At 45.5% G+C, this 22,723-nt stretch overlaps 1 protein-coding gene across 1 annotated transcript in view; it reads left to right on the top strand.

Moving 5' to 3' along the window:
- The window catches only part of LOC147637601 (uncharacterized), a 142,194-nt gene that overhangs the window by 83,245 nt on the left and 36,226 nt on the right, over positions 1–22,723 (top strand). Inside the window, exon 9 of the mRNA XM_086799428.1 lies at positions 13,115–14,224. Coding sequence (XP_086655554.1) covers positions 13,115–14,224 — 1,110 coding nt within the window. The remainder of the gene's footprint in view (positions 1–13,114; positions 14,225–22,723) is intronic.

Genomic DNA, 22,723 nt, shown 5'->3' with positions numbered 1-22,723 from the left:
GGAGGATAGGCCTCAGTAGAGGATGGGAGGACAGATTTGCCTTGAGCATCCTGAGAGCTTGGGAGCTGCTGAGACTGGGGCTCTCTCAGAGACCTCCTTCTTGTGTTGAGGAGCGGGCCAGACAGGCGCTCATCTGGAGCCCAGCGGTTCGCACAGAGCAGGGTCATATGCTGGGTTCTCGGCCTCGTCTAGCCTGGGGACCTTTGGCGGCAGGCCCAGCACGTAGCGTTGGAGACTGGCAGGCCTTCTGCAGTCTCCCAGAGGAGATCCAGGTGGAGAGGCTGAGTCACTTCAGAGGGGGGTTGATTATGAGGGATGACATTCAAGAGGCACACACAGAGGAGTGGCTCACGGCCCCACGGTGGATGGGAGCCTTTACACAGTTGGAGATCCTGATTGCTGTCAGAGCTTGCACTGAGGATAGCAGATGCCTCTACTATGAGATTCAGGATGAGGGCAGACTTCAGAGAGTGGAGGTGGAGTCGCCTTTGGTTGCAGAGTGCACCTTTCAGAGGATACGGGTAGTGGCCCCGCCGCTTCTCAGAAGTGGCATATTGACCCAAACCCTGCAGATGTGCTTCCGGATTGGCGCATATGGGCATATGCAGCGCGCCCCTTGGCCCGGCTCCAGTGGGACCCTGGTGAGTACGAGTGGCATGATCCTTATGCATCCCTTGAGGCCACAGAGATCACCTTTTTCCAGTATACTGTTCGGTTGGGGCGGCATATTTTGACGGCGAGGAGGATGGTCTCTCCAGCTGCAGCGGGGCACTGGCGGCTACAAGGACTCTCACAGGAGTTCCTGGAGGATTTTTGGGCCCGGCTCTGGGCTAGTCGACAGGCCCGCAGGATCTCGACTTTCCAGTGGGGCTGGTCGCCCACAGGGGCTCAACAGTTGGTGGCACTTGGCTTGTCTACAGCGGTCTTCCGGCGGCCTGCGTCCGATGCGGCCACCCTATGGAGACACAGAGACATTGCCTATGGGACTGCCCTCAGGCACAATAGATTTGGCTGCAGATGCTGCGGATTCTGGCCCCCCTCTCTCCAGAGGGTATGTATACGTGGGGTGCCGTTGCTTGGTCGACTTCGTCAGGGCTTGCTATGGGCTATGAGACGGAGCAGGACAGCCAGGCCATCAGATTCATTAGGGGCCAGCCTCGCCTTGTTCCTTCACCGGATTTCTCGTCCGCCAGGTGGACACAGGGGAGGGATCTACGATGGGAGCTCCTCAGCAGCCTCACCATTTGGTTCACCTTGAGGGCCCGGTGTTTCAGGGCCTTTGAGGGGAGACTGGAGCCACCAGCAGAGACTGTTCGGGGGATTTGGCAAGAGTTGATCCACACCATGTGAGGACAGTTTGACCGCATCCGGGGCGACTCGGATGAGGCGATCTTGCGGCGCCAGGCCTTTCACACCACCTGGTGCAGCGGCCCCTTCTATACCCTACACGCGGGGTCCCCCCGTTGGCACTACAGGCCACCTGTTTGGCTTTCCCCCCCTCCTATTGTATGATATAGCCCCTCAGTTCTTTGTACTGATACTTGTACTTTTCAGCACCTAGGGAGAGTCTCCCTGGCTGCCTTGCTTTGTTCTCTGCTCTGTTTTTCTTGTGAGCAAGAGAGGATCTTTTGTAGCCCTACGGGCGTTTTTATATAACTAATGAAAGGATCTTTTCTCGGAAAAAAAAAGAAAAAAAAAAGAGTATAAATCTCTCCCAAGATGCTCTTTCAAGAGGATGCACCAAGCCCTCATGTCCACCTCTTTTATCCATTGGCAACTCAACCATGTTAAAATCCCCACCAATAATCCAATGGTTGGCAAGAGGCATCAATGTAGTGAGAGATTTGCAAAAGACAATCCTCTCACCTCTATGGTTAGGAGCATAGAGGTTGAGAATACCAATGCGTGTATAAGAAGGATCCACTGTGCTCTCGCAGGCAAAATGACACCATGTCCAATGATGCAAGGCAAGATCAAAGTTGAAACAGAGATACAGACACCACCTTTGGTACCAAAGCTGGTGACCAAAAGGTGTTTCCCGAGAGAAGCTTGCCTGATCGCCCACACTAGCTAGCGTCCAGTTTATGCTCTTGCAAGAGCTGTACATCCATAGGTGACTTAAATTAGGAATGGCCAGATCTTGTGGTCGACAAAGGACCCCTTTTAGAGACGAAGTATGTCTCGCATAGGTAAGGGAGGGAAAATCTAACGATGTAAACCATACCTCTCGTTCCCACTCCGTGGAAAAGCTAGGGCTGGTCCTCAAAACTGGAGAGGTACCATGACAGTGTGACTGCGCCACATCATCCTTAAGGGTGCAATCATCCTGTAAGTATAATGCAACATCCTTCTATGAGGGATCCAAATCCTGTGCCTGCAGAGCCTCATCCTCCAAAGAAGAATCAACATCCTGTGAGGCAAGAGTTGCATACAGGTTGGGGTGCTCCACTAGGACTGCGGGTAAAGGGGCAAGTACAGGGGTCCGAGGGCGCCTGCCATCTCTAACTACAACCCAACGCTATGTGGTCTGTTGTGGCATAGGGGCAACTGCAGAAGGCATCTGATGGGTTAGGACCACGCCGCCTCTTAGCATGGCCCCTCGATCTAGGACAATCTCTAGGAATGTGGCCTTGTCGAGGGCAAATCCGACATCAGGTCTGCCTGCAATCTCTATCCTCTGGCAAAAATGAGAGTCGTTAGGTCTCTGAAGCATAATATGGTCATCAACAATCGATGGATCAAGAACAAGCACAAGGACCCAGGGTACACCATCAGAAGTGGCGGTAACAGCCATGGAAGCTGATGCGGGATAGCTTGGAAGGGCCGGTACCTTTAGAACCTTTTTAAAGGATGCTTGCCCCTATGGAAGCTAAAAGCTTCCAATAAGACCGAGGAAGAGCAGGGAACTGTAATGAGACCGGGGTAAGGCGTTGATCCTCCGCCACTGGATCAAAGCCCACCTTGTACTGAAAAAAGAAAATCTTCCTAGGGCCAAGAGGGAAGGGGCTGCCAGCCAGAACCTGAGAAGTAGCTTTTGGAGAATGAAAGTCCACTTGGAAGAAGCCTCGACCAAGCAAATGAGTATCTTGGAAGTGCACAATCAGCTCTGGAGGGAGAGCTCCTAGAAGCCATTCACGGGCCTGCAAACAAGAGGGGTGAGAGCCACAAACCCTCACAACAAGGGTGGTTTGGACCTCAATGTCAATGTCGTGCTGAAGAGAGGTGAGCTCGTGTTGCGAATAATTAATGATTCTCCCGGCTTGTGGGGGTGATGAAAGATTGGTTGTGGCAGAAGCCATAGAGCCAATCAACAGTGGGCGGCCGACTCGAATCCAAATAAAAGATTGTTGTTGAAGGAAAGAGGTGGTGGGGGGAGGAAGAGGCAGGTGGGAGCAAGGAAAAGGAAGTGGCCGGGGGCGGAAGTAGGGTAGGAGAGGTGGTGGGGATGGAGGAAGGGGACAAGCGGGTGCAGCAGGGCGAATGCAAGCGGGGGGCAGCAAGGGTGGTAGCAGAAGGAGGAGCAGCAGGAGCAGGAGGGGCAGACATGGGAAAGGCAAAAGCGGGAGTAGAATGGGGGGTAGCGGGAGCAACAGGAGTGGCGGGAGAAGAAGGGGGGGGGCAGCGGGAGCAAACGCAAGGGCGGAAGCAAAGAAAGAAGGGCAGTGGGAGGAGAAGGGGCTGAAGTGGAAGAAGAAGGGGGGGCAGCAGGAGAAGAAGCAAGGGCGGGAGCAGAAGGGGGGGCAGCGGGAGCACAAGGGGTAGAGGCGCGGGAACAAGGTGCAGCGAAAACAGAGGCGGCGGCGGAAGCAATAGCGCAAGCACACTCAGTTCAGCCGTACTTCTTTTCGGGCCATTAAAAAAAAAGTAAGCTTTCTCTCTTTCACTGCATTTGAACTTTAGTTGTCTTGTACTTGAACAACTGGGTTTGTAACTTCCCTTATGTTTCTTGTATTTTGATTGTTGTTTTTCCCATGCACTTGGAGGTTTCCCACTTGTAATATACCGTGTCACAACTAAAAAAGAAGTGTGTGTGAAGTTGGGCGAGTGCGATGCTTGGCAGACCCCCAAAAAAACAATAAGACCGAGACCTGTTGTCTGGCGCAATTGGACGGAGGTTGGCTCCACTAGTGGTCATCGCACTAATGAAATAACTAATGATGTTACAGGAGTTGGCCTTGGTCAACAGTTGTGAGAGCTGATCCGTTATATGAGCAAACCCAAATATTACTCCTTGCAAAGAACCTTAGAAAAGCAAGTGATTCAGATGCTATGCTTAATGTTGAGCATGGCTACATTGGGAGCCAGGCAACCATGTTGGTGGAAACTTAAGAGCTGTTGCTCCCACTACAAAACATGTAAATATGTATATACTACTTAGATGTTTGACATATAATGTACAAGGCCTCTATCAAATAAATAAATGGAGGCTGATTTGGGCTTACATACATAGAACTTTGCCGCACATAGTTTGCTTACAAGAAGGCAACCAACATTTTTTTGCTGGGAGGGAAGGTTTCTTTGTTGGTTTTTCGTATCTTCTATGCAGATGGATGATCATTCAATGTATGGTGAATGTGAAATATATGAGTTACAGTGAATGTGGATCCCTACTCTCAGCCTCATTGGGAGAGTTATGATATCTCTCCAGTGATGCAGTGCAGATATTGGCATAGGCTTTGGCATTCATATAGAAGGAGCCATATCTCTGATTTTTTTGGTTATTTTTACATGGTGGTCTCCCCACCAATCAATGGAGATCGGTTTTCAGTGTAGCACCTACTTGCGTGAGATGTGCGGCAGATTCTGAGACTGTACAACATTGTTTATGGGGATGCAGCACTGCACATCATATTTGGGGTTCTATAGCCCAACTTATGGGCAAATAGAGTGGCCGCGCCATGCATGTGACTTGGGGGGCAATTGCTTGGCTTTCCCAGTCTGGTCCACAACTTTTCTATGAGGGTAGTGGTACAGACTCTATTATTTTCATTCGTAGAGATATTGCCCAGCATGGTTTATTGCAGGATGTCCCTCACTTGGATTACACACCCTCAAGTCAGAGGATTGACACCAATTGGGAGATTGTTGCCAATATTACAGCATGGCAAACCTAAAGAGCTAGATGCACAGAGGCTATCGAGGGTGTCCAGATTTTTGGGTCTCAGTGCATTAGTACTATATGGGGTGATATCATCCATTCCCTCACTTTGATTACACACCCTCCCGTCAGAGGATTGACACCAATTGGGAGATTGTTGCCAATATTACAGCATGGCAAACCTAAAGAGCTAGATGCACAGAGGCTATTGAGGGTGTCCAGATTTTTGGGTCTCAGTGCATTAGTACTATATGGGGTGATATCATCCATACTCTCATGGCTACTTGGGCTCTTATTCAGGGGTCCTCTTGTTCCGCGCAGGCAAAGCGCGTTGTGTTTATGCGGGGGTGGGACCATGGCATTTTCTTTTCCTCTAGTACCACAAGTCTGTCATGGCATCATGATTCTCCTCAGTGGTTGAAATCACCTTACATATTGGGCTGATTTTATTCTATTCTGGCTTAAATGACTTCTGGGCTATATTGGATCGATGGTATATGCTATATGCAGATCAATTTGATGCCTTTACTTGCACTATGTCCATAGACTTCTTGTCCATAGACTTCTCTATGCAAATTTCGAATATGGATGACTTTGCATTTTGGCATGACTATGCGTGATGTACCTTTGCCTCGTAAAAAAATGCTTATTGTTAATAATAGTTACCTGACATATCAGCAATTCAAAGTTTTGGTGGAGGCTGAAATTCAGCCTATAAATCTTCACATGTAGATAGATGTTGATGTGGCATGGTATAGATTTGCAATCAGACTTCAAGATGTCATTCAAAAATATGGGAAATGCTGTGTGGGCATGGAAAGGCAAAATGTATTGATTGCAAAATAAAAAATACAATTACTGATGGAGTATATTTAGTATAGGACATTGGATGCTTAGGAGCAAGATGATCTTTTGGAGGCTCAAAATTGCTTGAAACGCAATGATGCAAGGAAGCTTAAGAAATGGCAAATTAGGGCATGACGAAAATCTCTCAAGGATAAAGGTTGCTCTTCAAATGCTTTCTTTAAAAATCTGCATGCTTCCAGGTAGAGTTAGTCCTTTCATAGACTCAAAAAGGACAATGGATAGTGGACCTAAAATAAACATTAGCTAGAGACAGAAGTATTGAACCATTTTACTGCATGCCCGTCATGTTCTTCTGCAAACAGGTTAACCAAATTCTCACACCTCAAAAAGCATTGGAAATGGAAGTGTCTTTTACAGAGGAAGAATTGCATGGTGCCTTACGTGGTTTAGGGAAATGGAAATCTCCTAGCTGGGATGGCTTGATAGCAGAGTTTTTTCTTGAAAATTGGGATTCACTTAAAAATGAAGTGCTTTATATGATTAATATTTGTTGGCACTGTGGTATGTTGCTAGCTTCTTGGAGGCAAGGGCTAGTGCATGTGCTCCCTAAAAAACAGATTGATAGATTGGAGACCTATCACTCATATGCGTGTTATTTACAAGCTAGTTGCTAAAATGATGGTCAATAGATTGAAAGATGTCCTTCATGATGGGATGCACCCTGCTCAATATGGTTTTGCGAATGCCTAGGAGAAAAATCAGGACAATATTGCAAATGCCTATGTAGGCATTGAATTTGCTAAATATAGGAATTAGGATGTACTCATCATGCACATAGATATTGAAAAGACTTTTGATAGTGTTCAATGGCAATTCATAGCTCAATTGATGGACAAATTGGGTTTTGGTCAAAAAATGAGGAATATCATATATTGGTTGTATGAGGAAGGCATAGCCCAATGTATTATTGAAAATGAACTCTCTTCTCCGTGGAAGCTTGGAAGATTTTTGAGACAAGGATGTCCATAGCCACTCATCCATTGCTCTTGTATATGGATAACTTGATTGTAGAAGGGAAGTTTCATGGTATTGACATTACAAGAGCTAGCCAATTTGTTAGTCAAGTGTATGCAAATGATTCCTTCTTTTTTCGTAGAGATGATTCCTCCTTTTTTCCCAGAAACACACAACATGATTTCAATGCAATCATGAATGCTTTGAAGCTATATAGACTAGCTGCTCGATTGAAGGCTAATTTTACGAAGTCCAAGCTATTGCCTCTTAAAGAATGTGACTGCCATTCCGTTCTTTGGCGAGGTTTCATATTACCTCCACATCAGATTGTGCGGCATCTTGGATATCCTATTGGATGGAAAGTGTCTCTCAAGCAAGAAAGACAAGGGGTCATAGATAAGTTGAATCATAAGATTGAGTATTGGAAACTGTCAACATGGCCATTACATGTACGACTGCGTATTGTCCAATCCATCATGGCTTATGTTTAGTTCCACTTGCCTCTTATGACGCGGTCAAATAAGGATATTGACAATTTCATGTCCAAAGCTTTAGAATGTCTATGCCGCACAAAAACAGATAGAAAGGTTGTCAGATTGCTCAAAAAAGAACTAGTGTGTACTCCCAAAATGCATGGAGGCTTGAATATACTCAATATTCACTACCATGCCATTGCAAGAAAGGCAACTTTACTTCTTGAATTCCTTACCTTGGACTCAAATACTGGCACATTTGATTGTGACTATGAAAATAGAACCTTTTGGGGATTGGATAATTTCTCACCAAGATGTCATATTTGTTGGAAATAAGTGCACACTAGGTGTACTCTTTTTCTAGTCTAGTATAAACTTTTGTCTTGAGTCTTGTGTGTCTGCCATGTGGCATCTTATTTGTCCCACATATCAGCGTGGCTACTATCTCTTGTACTACACACCTATATATTGTGGGTGTCACATCATAAGAAGTATCTAGCTTGTGTCTTGTCTACACTCATCTCAAGGTAACTCTTTGTCCTTCAATCTTGTTCTTATTTCACTTCTAGTCTTCTAGTTTCTAGTTCTTGTTTCCATATTTTTACATGGTATCAGAGCGAGGTTCCTCCTATCCTCTTCAGCCCATTGCCTTCATCTCAGCCATCGGGCTATCCTTATTCAAAGTTTTCATGGAGCTACTGTTATCTCTCTTTGAGCTGCTGCTGCCCGTCATAACTGCTATAGCCCGCTGTACTGTTGCTGCTCTCCTTTGGCTGCCTTCTTCATCGACTCAAGGGACTGTCTCTGCCTGGGATTTATTGCGCATCATCTAGAGGCAACTGCAGATCGACTTTCCTCCTGTTAACGAGCTATTTGCTGCATTCAGTTCTGCCATCGCTTCCTCTTGAAGAGTCTACAAGGTACTGTGCATTGTCTCCTTCAGTTTGCTGGTCAGTCCTTTTGTTATCCTCATATCTGCAAACTGCTGGTTCCTCATGCTTCGATGGGCTGTCACATGCTATGGCCTTGACAAGTGGTGAGAGAGCCGGCTTCTAAAACCAATTTGATCTCTTCTTTCATTCACTTATGCAATCTTGTAAGGGAATAGACACTGCCCTTGCATTTTAGCAAGAGGTAAGACCTTCCCACATGGCCTCTTCTACTCATTCTCTCATGTCTATCGACAAATTCAACGGGTCCAACTTTCATACTTGGCAAATCAAAATCAAGTGCTATCTTATGAAAGAAAGTCTTTGGGACGTTGTTCACCATGCTGCTCCCGAAGATTCCGACATTGAGCAAGTTGTCACTTATGTTCCCACTGCCAAGAATGACAAAGCCTATGCTATCATCTTGCTCGGTCTTGGAGATGATTACATTCATCACATTTCCGACATAGAGTCTGCTTCTCGAGCATGGATCACTTTGGATACCCTTTTTGGACCCCGTTCTAAAAACTCTAAGATGGATCACTTTGGATACCCTTTTTGGACCCCGTTCTAAAAACTCTAAGATTGCACTTATGATCTCATTCTTTGATCTATATATGCAGGAGGGAGCTACTATAGCCTCTCATGTCAATTATCTTCGCAGTCTTATGGTTCAGCTCTTTGACCACCGATGATGTAGGTCAAGGGGTTCTAGTGTCTTACTCATTTTGCTTTTGGACCTCTCTCTTGTCCCTACCCAAGAGGCAGAGATTGCCCTTGAGGAGGGGATGTCTTCAAGGTCCATCTATTTGTCTACAGTTAGTCTTCTATCTATCTAGTCTTGTCTGTCTGTCTATTTGTCTATCAATCTGACTATGTCTTGTTTTAGATCCATCTTGTCCCTACCCTTGTGGACCCATATGAGGATATCACTTGAGGAGGGGTGTCTCAGGATCTTTTCTATCTTGTCTTCTATCTTGTCTTTCAGTCTTGGTCTTGTCTTGTCTGTCTTTCAGTCTTGTCTTTTGTCTTCCTCCTAGTGTCCACTTAAGGAGGGTGTTGAAAATAAGTGCACACTAGGTGTACTCTTTTTCTAGTCTAGTATAAACTTTTGTGTTGAGTCTTGTGTGTCTGCCATGTGGCATTTTATTTGTCCCACATATCAGCGTGGCTACTATCTCTTGTACTACACACCTATATATTGTGGGTGTCACATCATAAGAAGTATCTAGCTTGTGTCTTGTCTACACTCATCTCAAGGTAACTCTTTGTCCTTCAATCTTGTTCTTATTTCACTTCTAGTCTTCTAGTTTCTAGTTCTTGTTTCCATATTTTTACAATATTTGGAAAATTTGAAGGTCGGATTGTGAGCTGCCCTTATTCCACTAAGCTTATATATGACTGGCAAATGCTTCTTTGTTATCTTTCTTGGCCAGATAGAGGGAATTCCTTACGAAAAGAAAGTATTTATTGGAGTAGGGCTTTTCAACATTCTTTGGCTGCATTACAACCCCGAAAAGCATACTTCCTCTCCAACTTTGGTGTTCGCTTAGTTCGTGATGGTATTGATGATCAAGGCAATGTATTCTCCTTTCCATAGACTACTAGAAGATATAATTTGGGTATGCATCACAAGCATGTATGGCATGAAATACGCTCTATATTGCAAGATTTTCAGCCAGTGCCTGCACTTGAGGACGAGGAAAGATGAAGAGACTGGAAATTTGACAGGAAACTTCCAGGTTACTCCTTTTTTCTTTCCATCACCACACGGTAGCTAGAGCCTGTAAAAATTTTCTCCCTCCACTTTGGATACAATCACATGCAAATCAGTTGTGGCATGTAAACAAACCTCTTCGATGGTGGAAGGCCTTTTTGACTGCGGTTTGGAAAAGCAAATTGCCTCTCAAACATAGACTTTTCTTGTAGAGATGCATTATGGGTGCATTCCTAGTTGGCACCTTCTTAGCCAAGAGAAACATTGCACCTGCCTCTTGTAAGCGGTGTTCTCATCGTCATCATCGAGAGTTATTCATTTGTTATGAGGATGCCCCTCTTCTCGTGCTCTCTTGGACAGACTGTCAGGGCACTTGAGATTGCGATTTCCGAGCAACAACTTCGGAAAATTCTTCTAGATGTTTGGCCGCCTTTCTTCACCTTTGCTGGATCACACTTTTTTCCTTTCTTGGACCAGATAGTGGGCTTTGTGGACGATCTACTATGCACAAAATCAGGTCATTTTCAGTCTTGAGGAGATCATATGCTTTCCTTTTTTAGGTCTCTTTACCTTTCACTCCGAGATTCTTTTGATCTGGAGATCTTTCCTCTTAACAGTTGGAAGTGTTTTTTCCACTATTTTTGATATATGAGTAGCAGCTTTCCCAACTTAGGACATCTGTAAATTTACCATACAATCCTTGATGAAGCAGTGGTATCCGTTTGAAGGATAAAATTCTGCCATTCATGTCTTTCATTCACTAGCATATGAGATGCATGGGAAGGATTGTCTTCATCTCTAGGAGCTGAGGAATATGCTGTAGTTTTTGGAGGAGACCAATCATATTTGCATACTATCCCAGCAAGAGGAAGATCATATTGTCTACGCAAAGCATGCATTGACTCTCAATGGCCATCGGAAATTGTAGAAATGTTAAGTTAGATCACGCCAAAAATCCTTTTGGATAAGGGTTGCTTATCCAAAGCTTTTTTCAAAAGTTTGCATGTTTCAAGACAAAAACAATGTATATTTGTAGTGATAAAAGAGGATGACAATTAGACAAAACATACACCAACTAGAGCATGAATGTGTTATGCATTTTCAACATGTTTTTGCAACACCGCCCAAGATGACTCCCGATGTTTGTAGACCCCTGATATTCGTAGGGCTCCGCAGCACGAGCTTCTGTCTCGCGTTTCTAACATTGTAGATATGGATGAAGCGGTTGATTTGGAGTCCATGTTTTCAGGTATGGAATTGAACAGGGCAGTAAAGGCGCTTGGAATATGGAAGACTCCAGGATGGGATGGATTGACTGTGGAGTTATTTTTGTAGTTTTGGCCTATACTTGAAAAGTCACTTTTGCTTATGAACAATGAGGCTTGGGATTCACGTGTCATGCCTTTTGCTTGGCAGGGGGGACTAATAAGACTGGTGCCAAAAAAGGATTGTGTCAAAAAAAAATTCTAGTGCAATATGGTTTTGTGCCTTGTAGACAAATAATAGGTAACATTGCTAACGTCTATGTTGGCATAGAGTATGCAAAATATACCAAGTAGGATGTGATCTTATTGTAGGTTGATATTGCTAAGGCTTTTGATACAATCCAATGGGATTACATTGCAGAAGTCATGGCAAAGTTGGGCTTCGGTCTAAAAATGCAGAATATAATTTGTTGGCTTTATCGAGATAGCATTGCCAGATGCATTTTTCGGAAAAGGCTTATCCTCTCAATGGGTTTTGGGTAGATTTGCTTGACAAGGCTGCCCTTTCAGTGCCTTGCTCTATGCTATTGCTACTCATCCCTTGACATATATGAATAAGCTCAGTGAGGTTGACAGATAACATGGGCTTCATCTCCAGAATGCTCTCATTCAAGACTAGAAAGCTTTGTTACACTACCTACATGGTTAGGCCGGTCCCCAAACCAGGGAACTCTTTGACTATAGAGAGCATTCATTGGAGTAGGGTGTGTGAAGTGCCTCTTGCATTATCCCAGCCAAGGAAGGCCTATAAGCTTTTCGTGCTTGGAATTCGCCACATACGGGATGTTATTGATGAGCATGTTATGGTTTTTTTGTTTCCTCAAATAATCAGACATTCTCATTTGGAATTGCATTATAGGTCGATTTGGAGGGTCATTATGGAGATGATGCAACCATTGTAGCCAGTGCATGCACTTCAAGAAGAAGGCCGCTGGCTTTTTGACACGCATGTGGATATACTCTTCCTTGTCATCAGCTCACAGTTTCTAGGGTGTACAAGCTCCTCTTGGATTCATGAGCATACAAATCACCTATGGATGATGTCTAAATCCTCGCCTTGGTGGAAAGAAGCATTGGGACGGATATGGAAGAGCAAATTTCCCTTGAAGTAATGATTCTTTCTATGGAGATGTATTATGGGTGTTTTCCGGTGGGGATTCTTTTGGCATGTAGACACTGCTTCAGCCTCATGTAGGCGATGGTCTCACCTACGTGAGATAGTGCCCCATCTTTTGTGGTACTGCTCCCACTCTCGAGCTCTCCTGGACAGATTGTCAAGGCACCTATGCGCACGATTTCCAGGCAGACTTTTTGGGAGGCAGTTTTGGCTTTTTGGTTAACTCTCCACCATTGCCAGCTTATGTAGTCTTTTTGGATTGGAGGAGATTTTGGGCACTCTGACTATCTACCATGTCTCAAATCAGCTGCTTTTTTATGTTGTTCATGTTGACCCTTTTTCCTTCTTCCGTAAATCACTTTACCAATCTCTTAGAGATTCTTTTGATCTTAGAGAGCTCTCTTTTCCGCAGCTCCAGGCTTTTCCTACTGTTTCTGATTTGAGGCGTAGCTGTCCCAGTTTGGGACAGCTATGAATTTACATTACTTCTATTAATAAAGCATTGGTTTCACTAAAATAAAAGTACATATGCATGAGAGTGTATATTCCTATGTGTGTATGTTAGTATACCTTAACTCATATATCGAAGCTGGTTTACTTCTGGGTAAATTTTGGTTTGCCATTTAAGCTCTACAATTTCCTTTTCTGTTTAAATTTTACACTATGCAATTTCTGACATATTCATACTTTCAAGTGGACGAGTTTCAGGACACAGATGTGGATCAATTCCAGCTTTTGAGGCTGCTATGCAGAGATCATAACTGCCTTACAATTGTTGGAGATGATGATCAGCAGATTTACACGTGGCGTGGTGCTTCTGGCTTTCACAATCTAACAATGTTCGACAAAGTTTTCAATGGAGCAACAGTAACTAAGTTGGAACAAAACTTTAGAAGCACTGGTGCAATAGTGGCAGCTGCTAGATCTGTAATAACCAAGAATGTGAACAGAACACCGAAAACAATACGAACAATATCTCCAACTGGGTTACTATTGTCAGTTTGTGAGTGCCGTAATGAGCAATGTGAGGCAGCTGCTGTGGCACAGTTTATCCTGTCATTGAAAGAGCAGAACATACCTTTACGAGAGATAGCAGTTCTTTATCGGGTTCAGCATGTAGGTCTTGAACTTCAAGAGATTTTACGAGCAAGGGGGATCCCTTGTAGCAGTAAAGGCCATGGATCTGGAGTTGACGAAGGTTCCTTTGAAGGGTTTTGGTATCAGAGAGCAATGGATACAGTGGGTGCCGTACTTCATGACATATTGGCGATTCTACGTTTGTTGCTATGTGAATCAGATGATTTGGCTTGCAGGCAGATTATGGAGGCTCTTTGCCCTGATTTTCATTCATCAATTGTATCTATCTGTGTGCAACGCCTTCAACGGCATCAAGGGGTACCGTTATATGAAGCTTTGATGTCCACACGTTCTCACTTGATTGGGCTCAAGAAACATGAAAGCTTGGCCTTCTGCGGCTCAGAGGAAAGGCTCTGTGAAGCTGATGAGCATGTTGTTGAGGGTCTGCATTCACTAATGAGGATTCTGGAAACAGCTAAAGAAGATCTGAAAAAGCTTCGGATGAAAGATGTTATCATGAACTTGCTGCAGCAGATTTCCCCGCTCAGAACAAGACTTACTACTAAATCTTTTAGCAGGGGGGATGCGATTTCTACCAAAGAATCAAGTGTTGACCGCTCTCAAAATGCTAATATTGAGTTTGCTGGTATCAAGGCGCTCCTGAAAGAAGCTAGCCAGTTTGACATGGAAAGGGGATGCAAAGAACAGGATAGTATCAGTAGTAAAGGTGAGATGACTGGATGCATGTATTTTTTTGGATGCTATTTTTTCTGGTGAATTCATCTAAATTCTTTTCATCAATGATTCAAAAGTTGCATCTGAAATTTACTCAAAACTTCTTACAACTTTAGAGAAACTTATTTGTATCTGGGTGCTCTCCCCAGTCAGTTGCATGATGAGATCTTATGGCCATGTAGAGTGTCTTGAGCCATTAATCTCAAAAGGGAATTACCTAGGCATGGATTGGTTTGTCTGCATGTGTTGATAGCTTTATTCTACTGTGTTATTGTGGTCGTAGTACGCCAATTGAAAAGGGTCTGCAGTCTGTAAACCTTGGCTCTTCGAAGTGACATAAGATGAGAATTTGTGAGTGAGTGTGTTGATGTACATGCAGATGGGGGAAAAATAAAGAAATGCATGCCATGAGATTCAGGACTAGAGATCCATGGCTGTGCTATGAACTAATCCATGAGTAGCATAGAGAGCACAATCTTGTGGGATGCCCTTATAAATGCATTGCTGAATGGTTTCTGACTGTGCAGAACATCAGAGGCAATCTCACCATGTGCAATCAGCTGAGAAAGCAAAACGTAACCTTCTGGATTTTGTCAGAGCTGCATACTCACTTAAAGAATTCTCCTGGTTTTATTTAAATTTAAATGAACTAATCCATAGAGAGCACAATCTTGTGGATGCCCTTATAAATACATTGCCTGAATGGTTTCCGACTGTGCAGAACATCAGAGGCAATCTCACCATGTGCAATCAGCTGAGAAAGAAAATTGTAAACTTCTGGATTTTGTTAGAGCTCTTACCTAAAGAGGTATCCTTAAAAGGAAATCCTGCATGGTTTTATTTAAATTTATATGATGGTTCTTCCATAGGGGTCAAGGTCGCATTGTAGGAAACGCAGAGCTGGATGTGCCAAACATCTGTGTGTGCATGTGGGCACACGTGTGTGCCTTCCTATTTGTCTTTATTTATCCTCTTCTCTCTTCTTCCTCTCTGTAGGTATTTTTCTTTTCCATGGTTCAATGGAAACATTGTACTAACTTTTGTTTTTTCCCGGGAAAGAGATCCTTCTCTTAGTTAACAGCCATGCTGGCTAAGTACAAACTCAGCTCCATGGAGGGGAGCAATAATCATGAAAACTGAAAAAGGGAGGGGGGGGGGGGTGCAACCACATAGGTTGTGTATAGTGCCAAGTGGGTTCACCACCACCGTCAGTGAGAAAAGGACCATGATGCCAAATCCGCAGGAAGGCCTCGTGGTGACGCTTCCGCATGGGATCAGAGCCACCCTGGAGCTTCCCCCAATGTCCTCGGAGGGTATGAATGACATTGAGCCAGATGCTCCCTATGGACTCCCTTGGCGGGGTGAGGGTGCCCTGGATGGCCTCTATACAACGAGCTCTCCAAATATGCCATGCCGCAGTACTACTGAAATTTCCCATCTCTCGCAGGAATTGGCAGTCCAATGATCAGAAGTGGGAGCTGGAACTGGGACTGCAGAGATGTGGTGATGAAATGACATATAAGGAAAAGCAACCCCCCCCCCCCCCCCCCAAAGATGGCCTCGAACAAACTGCTCGCCTACCTCCGACTGCCAGACTCCAATGCACCAATTGCCATAGAAAGAGAGTGATTCAGATGCCCGAGATTGAGGGCACTCCAGCAATAGCAGGGCACACAAAGTCTCAGGGCCTCCCTCCCTCAGGCTGTAGGACAGTTACCAGGGCCACGAAAGATCCTCCAGCCCAACCGTGCAGTGTTCGCAAAGAAAGGTTTGCCAGGAGCCTCCTCTCTATCAAAGGGGTTGTGCCATGTCCACTCCCGTGGGTTCCACTAAAGTTGTGTTCGAGGGGCCCCTCCCATAGCCACAACCACTAGAATCCCTCTCTAGCCAGCTTGGCCGATGGAGGGTCAACGTGCCAACTATGCTCATGGAATCCTTTCACCCTTACCCTCTGCATGGTGTATCCACTAAAATCCTCCAAGGGGGCCTTGCTCTATCGGGTCTGCCATGTGGTCCGATGGAGGTGAGGAGGGCGGAGATCTCATCAGCACCATGGACAGCCAAGGGTATGTCATGTCTAGTGAACACAGTCAAACCACTGCATGGGGCGCGGGGTCCTGGATTGGGGCGAGCCACTCCGGGGGATGGAAGAGTCGTTGTCGAGGCTATGTCTTTCCTTCCTTCGTATACCAGTGAGGCTCCTCTCTTGGGCCTTTGGGGGGAGTTGTCTGAAAAGAAGCCAATTACCAAGTGACCGCGTTGTGCCCATACTCAAGGCCCCCCGTGATTGTGTGGGCGGGCCTCCAACATATGACCACTGAGTAAATGGACCGGGGGTTCCATATCAAGGGCTGACAGAGGTGCTCCTCTGATGAAACTGGAGTGGTCTGTGGTGAAAGGCCGGCCTAAGGTGGTCCCAAGCTCGCAGGAGGCTAGTTGCAAATCTGTCCTCAAATGCTAGGCTTAAGCCATGAGCTTCCATCTCTGTGAAAATGCATCTTGTGCTTTGGGGCCAGTGACCTCCCAAAGCAAGGGTGTGGGGGCGGAGATCTGGGTTGGGAGAAAGCGAGCAGAACTTGGTTCGCCACCGCGACCCGGGTCGTGTTTTGCCACCAAGACCTGGCCAACTAAGAAAAGCTTGGCTGAACTCCAGTATAGCAATTTCTTCCGAATGCTTAAAAGGAGGAGGACTAGTCACTGCTTCAGGGAGATATCGATACCAACCTGGCATCCAAGATAGAGAACATGAGTGCTGCTCGGATCCATTGAAAAGCCTCAAGTTCTCAACTGGCCTCCAAGTCGGGGTGGGCGATGAGCCAACCTAGAACCCACACGACTTGTGCTAGTTGATCTCTGTGCCGAATTAGCACAAGATCTCAATCGCATCAACAAATCTTTGTAGATTCCCATTATCCCCGAATAAGTACGCCGCTGTGTCATTTACAAACTCTGAGTCTCTTGTGCGGAGAGAAAACTGCTCATGGCCTCGACAGCAAACAAGAAGAGAAAAGGTGCCAGTGGGCTCCTCTGGAAATCCCATCCAGAACATCCTCCCCTCCAAGAAAACCCCAATCCACCTTGTCATAGGCTTTTTCAAAATCAAGAAGTCCTGCAGCCTCAACCTGACGGAAGCGTTAACCTCCCAAAAAGTGAAGATGTTGTCCATAATGCTCCGATCATGTACAAAACTTGTCTTGGTAACATGAATCAAATTGGGGAGGAAAGGCTGCAGTCTCCGGCTGATGGATTTGGCTAAGATTTTGTATGCCGTACCAAGGAGGATGATGGTTGCCAAATCTCCAATTTGCCACCACCCTTCTTAGGAATCAAATGAATCAATCCCTCTAACAACCTCTGCGGCATGGAGCTCGTGGTCATAATCTCATCGAAGGCAGCTTTGAAGCCACCTTCCATGAGATCCCAATGACGAAGAAGTAAGGAGACAAGAAGCCCATCCTCTCTAGGCCTTTTGCCCTTGGGTAGAGACAATAGAGCCTTTGCAAGCTCCTCTGAAGTAAAGGGGGTCCATAGGAAAGTCTCAAGAGCAGGGGGTCCATAGGAAAGTCTCAAGAGCAGGGGGGACCACCTCTCTCGTATGCCACCAAACCCGCTCACATGCATCCATCACTTGAGAGTATAAGGGGATTAGGGAATGTAAGAAATCTGGCAATGGCTCGCACTTAGGGGGGGGGGATCAACAACTATGTATCCATCTTAGCCTTGCAAGCTGCGGATACTATCGCTCCGCTTGTGTGGGCCTGAAATCTTGAAGAAATCTTTGGTGAACTTGTCTCCCGCTTGGGTCCAAAAGGAAGCTCTAGCATGGTACCCGTACTCCAACCTCCACTTCTCTATTGGGCCTTAATCCACCGGCTATACACTTCTAAAGCTGCTGGAGGGAGGCAAGGATGAAATGTTGCGCTCCTACTCTCTAAAGCCAACCAGTCTACTCTGTGCGGCCTCCTGCAACAAATTGTTGATATCTCTAAGGCTTGTGTCCAAAGCCCCTATGGCAATTTAGACTCTCCTAAATCTCCTCAATCCTGTATGAGGTTGTCTGGGATCTAGGTGCTCAAATGTTTGCCCTGTTTCCATAGGTCCTCTAGGAAGAGAATGACGGGTGCATGATGGAAGAAATAGAGTCTCCTGCCAAAAAACAAAACCATGTCACCTTGTCCGCAAGCCCACTCATCCACATAAAACCGGCCTAATATGGAAAGGTTGTGGCTTGTACCCCTCTTGTCGGATCTCGAGAAGTACAAACTCCCAATGCTGCATCCGAACTCCGGTAAATGCTAAGGGTCCTGTCCTCTCAAAGTCAGAATAAGCTTCTCCCAGGCCAAGTACCCTGTGGCTAAAACTATGGCCGTTCCACCTCCGAGTCTGTCCTCTGCCATCTCTAATATGTTAAAATCACCACCCATGCACTAGAAGTCGGCTTGCAAGAAAGAAGGCGTCTTAGCTATGAAAGAGGTTGTCTTGATTGGAGCTCCCCCTTGTGCATTTGCACTTGACCTGCCATTGCGCCTATGCGTAGCCCCTAGCCTCCCAATAGCACTCCTGCCCTTCGCCTCGCGTCCCTTGGCCCTCCGTGCCCTCGCATCCTTGGCCTCTCCTTCGCCTTGCCCTTGCCTCCTCGCCCTTGCCCTCGCCTCCGACCGTTACCCTTTGCCCTCCTCGCCTTTGTGCTCCTCACCTTAACCTCTTGCCTATCCCCCCTTTTCCCTCCTCGCCTTCGGCTCCCACCCCTTGGGCTTGCTTGCGCCTCCCTGCCCTCCTTACTCTTGTCCTTTTTGTCTTCTTCTTCAAGTGTGGGCTTTCCATCCAGAGTCGCTAGGCCACAGCAGAGGTGTGGGATCCTTAGAGAGAAGATTCGCAGAGCCGTAGTTGGCGGACCTATTGGTATTCTCTTCCTCCAAGAGTATCATCTATCCAAGGTCGTATCCTCCCAAACCGTGAATGTTCCATGAGAAAATCTGCATGACTAAGAGCGGTGGGAGGTGGAACTCTTGGAACTGCCCTCCACTCAAAGAGTCTTGGACATGGGTTTGCATGGAGAGTAATCACAATCTGTCTTGAGGCGAATCCTTCTCTCCATATGGAGCCACTCTTTACGGTCCCTATTATGAAGATATCTGTAGGAGGGAGGGAGAGGTACTGCCACTGAAACATGAAGTACGAAAAGAAGCACCTCCCTCTTGGGTCTTTGTGGCCAGAGCCACCCATCTCCATCGTGCCAATTGCCAAAAGTGAGTGAGCACATTGGTAATGTGTAGATCATGCAAATGATGTGAGAGCGCCCATGAATGGTAGCATGCATAGACTCAGTGCTCCAGTCCGTCCCGGCACCGCACTTAGAGGAAAGGAGAAGATCATCATGTCACTCTCACGGGTGGAAGGCCTAGAGTGATGCAAAACCACGCAGATACAAATGGGGGCCAAGGGATGGAAGGAAGAGGGGGGGTGGCAAGGGAGGAAGGAGGTGGAAGGAGGGAAGAAGGGAGGGGGAGAAGCAAAGGACTAAAGTAGAGCAGAAAGTGTTGTGAAAAATGGGAGAGACAAAGCTAAAACTGAAACTGAAATGAGAGCAAGACTAAAAGGAAATACAAAGCTTAGACATACCTTGAGATGAGTGTAGACAAGACACAAGATTGATACTTTCATTGATGTGACACCTACAATATATAGGTGAGAAGTACAAGATTGAGTAGACTGACTTATGGTATAAATGTAGAGGTGCCACATGGCACTAGACTCAAGACACAAAGACTCAACTGAAACTAGACTAGAGAAATAGTACACCTAGTGTGCACTTATTTCCAACACCCTCCTTAAGTGGACACTAGGAGGAAGACAAAAAGACAAGACTATGACATGACAAAAGATAAAACCAAGACAGAGAGACTAGACAAGGATTGAGAGACAAGCTAGAAGACAAGATGGACAAGACTAGAAGACAGACATAAAGACTGATAGACTGAGAGACAAGACATGAGAGACAAAAGATCTTGAGGCACCCCTCCTCAAGTGATATCCTCATATGGGTCCACAAGGGTAGGGACAAGAGTGGATCATAGACAGACAGAGAGAGAGACAATCAGCCAGTAGAGTGGTCCCACAGAGAGAGAGACTTTCAGATAGACATGAGAGAGACTGACAAATAGAAGATAAATGGGGACATAGACAAAAAAATGCCAAGAGAATGTGGGTAGCTAAACCACAAAAGAGAGGCATATAGACTGATAGATAGAGTGTCAAAGACATGTGACAAGATAGACACACAGGATAGACACATAGACAGAGAGACTGACTGATTGTAGATAGACAGAGAGATGGACCTAGATAGATAATCCCTCCTCAAGGTCAATCCTCCTGCTAGAGTGGGTAATGCAGGGGTGTCTCTTGGATAGGGACTAAGATAAGTCCATGTAGACAAATAGACATGATATTACCCCCATGATCTACATCATTGGTGATCAATGGTGGTAGATAGCATGAAAGCATAGACAAATATGAGAGAGATGGGAAGGTCTTACCATATTTGGCAGTGTCTAATCCCGTACATGAGAGACAGATAGATGAAGGGAAGGTCTTACCACTTGCTGAAATGCAAGGGCAGTGTCTAATCCCGTACAAGATAGAGAAGTCAATGAAATTCAGTATTGAGATTTTTATTTTTTACCTTTTTTTTTATTTTTATTTTTATTTTTCAAGAGATAAAGAGTAGACTGAAAATAGAACACAACATACACTTGATTGCTGCTTTAAATTTGCTGCTGCAGGTCTGGCTGGTCCAATGGACAGCTAACCCACATGTGAAGATGGAGAGGAAATGGGAAATAACAAAGGGGAAAATGCCTTTTGCACAGATGTTGCAAATCAGGTCCAAAATCAGCATTGGAGTTTACCTTCACAAAAGGGGTGTCGAGCTGATCGAGAAGACCAGAGATCCAAAAATGGCGAGTTGTTGCATGAGTTGAATATCCAGGAGGTCCACGACTTGAGAAGACATGTCAACCAGGAGAGACTCCAGCTATGGAGGGTGAAAAACATCCATTGTGGTGAATGGATGAGAGAGAGAGAGAGAGAGAGAAAAATGAAATGAAATGAAATTTTATATTAACGTCTTCAAAAGGCCATAATGACCTATGAGACCAAAAGTTACATCATGGTGGATCTGATACAATGTCTGGATAAAAAAAACCCAGAAAATGAAAAAATAAAGATGATACTACTGGCACCTAAAAAATGAAACTGGAACTGGAAGGTACACTATGGAGGTACCTCCATCTCATAAGAGAGAGAGAGAGAGAGAGAGAGAGAGAGAGAGAGAGAGATGTGACAATCTCAAATGAAAGAGACAATGGTTGCAGCACGTACAATGATAATAGATTGATGATGGACAGGAGTAAGCGGGGCGCGAGCAGGTGAGCAGTAGGCACGAAGAGGTGGGTGACCTGCTGCAGCAGCAAGTCAATGACAGACAACAAGCAAAGGTGGCAGTGGCTAGGTGGGCAGCGTTGCAGCAAAGCGACGCAGCATTGTGAGAGGTACAGGTGGGCTGCAGTGGCGCTAAAAGATCTGATGGCAGCAGACGTGCCTTTATTTTGGTCAGCGGAAAGAATAAAAAACACACAGTGGTTTCAGTGGCGAGGCAGTGATGAAGCAGTTCAGAAAATGGAAAGAAAAATGCAGCATAGTAGCACTGCTCTGATACCATGTTGTGAAAAATGGGAGAGACAAAGCTAAAACTGAAACTGAAATGAGAGCAAGACTAAAAGGAAACACAAAGCTTAGACATACCTTGAGATGAGTGTAGGCAAGACACAAGATTGATACTTTCATTGATGTGACACCTACAATATATAGGTGAGAAGTACAAGATTGAGTAGACTGACTTATGGGATAAATGTAGAGGTGCCACATGGCACTAGACTCAAGACACAAAGACTCAACTGAAACTAGACTAGAGAAATAGTACACCTAGTGTGCACTTATTTCCAACAGAAAGGAGCATAGGAGGGGCACTGCAGTAGAGGTGCCACATGGCACTAGACTCAAGACACAAAGACTCAACTGAAACTAGACTAGAGAAATAGTACACCTAGTGTGCACTTATTTTCAACAGAAAGGAGCATAGGAGGGGCACTGCAGTAGAGGAGGACAGTGGCAGAGGATGTGAGAGGATGGAGGGCACAGGCTATAGTGAGACGAAGGGGAAGAGCAGAGGACGACCGAGGGGGCTGGGAGGGGGGGGGTGTTGAGGCTGAAACTAGGGGATGAGGAGGTGCACGAATGTGGGTAGAGGGGGGCTCCAACTCAATCGCTACTACATTGTACTTCCTTTTTGGTCTCATAGACCTTGTGGGTCTTTTGAAGAGGCGTTAATATATCTTTATTTTTCTTCTTCTTCTTCTTCCTTCCCCTTTCCTCCAAAAGAGGGCATGAAAATCATGCCTTACATCACGGTAAGTGTCCTGGGGAGGATGGC

This window comes from Cibotium barometz, chromosome 6, assembly GCF_041138505.1.
Source record: "Cibotium barometz isolate CiBa-2024 chromosome 6, ASM4113850v1, whole genome shotgun sequence".
Taxonomy (NCBI): Eukaryota; Viridiplantae; Streptophyta; class Polypodiopsida; order Cyatheales; family Cibotiaceae; genus Cibotium; species Cibotium barometz.
Note: the sequence above shows the minus strand (reverse complement) of the source record. Positions and strands in the feature narration are given on the sequence as shown.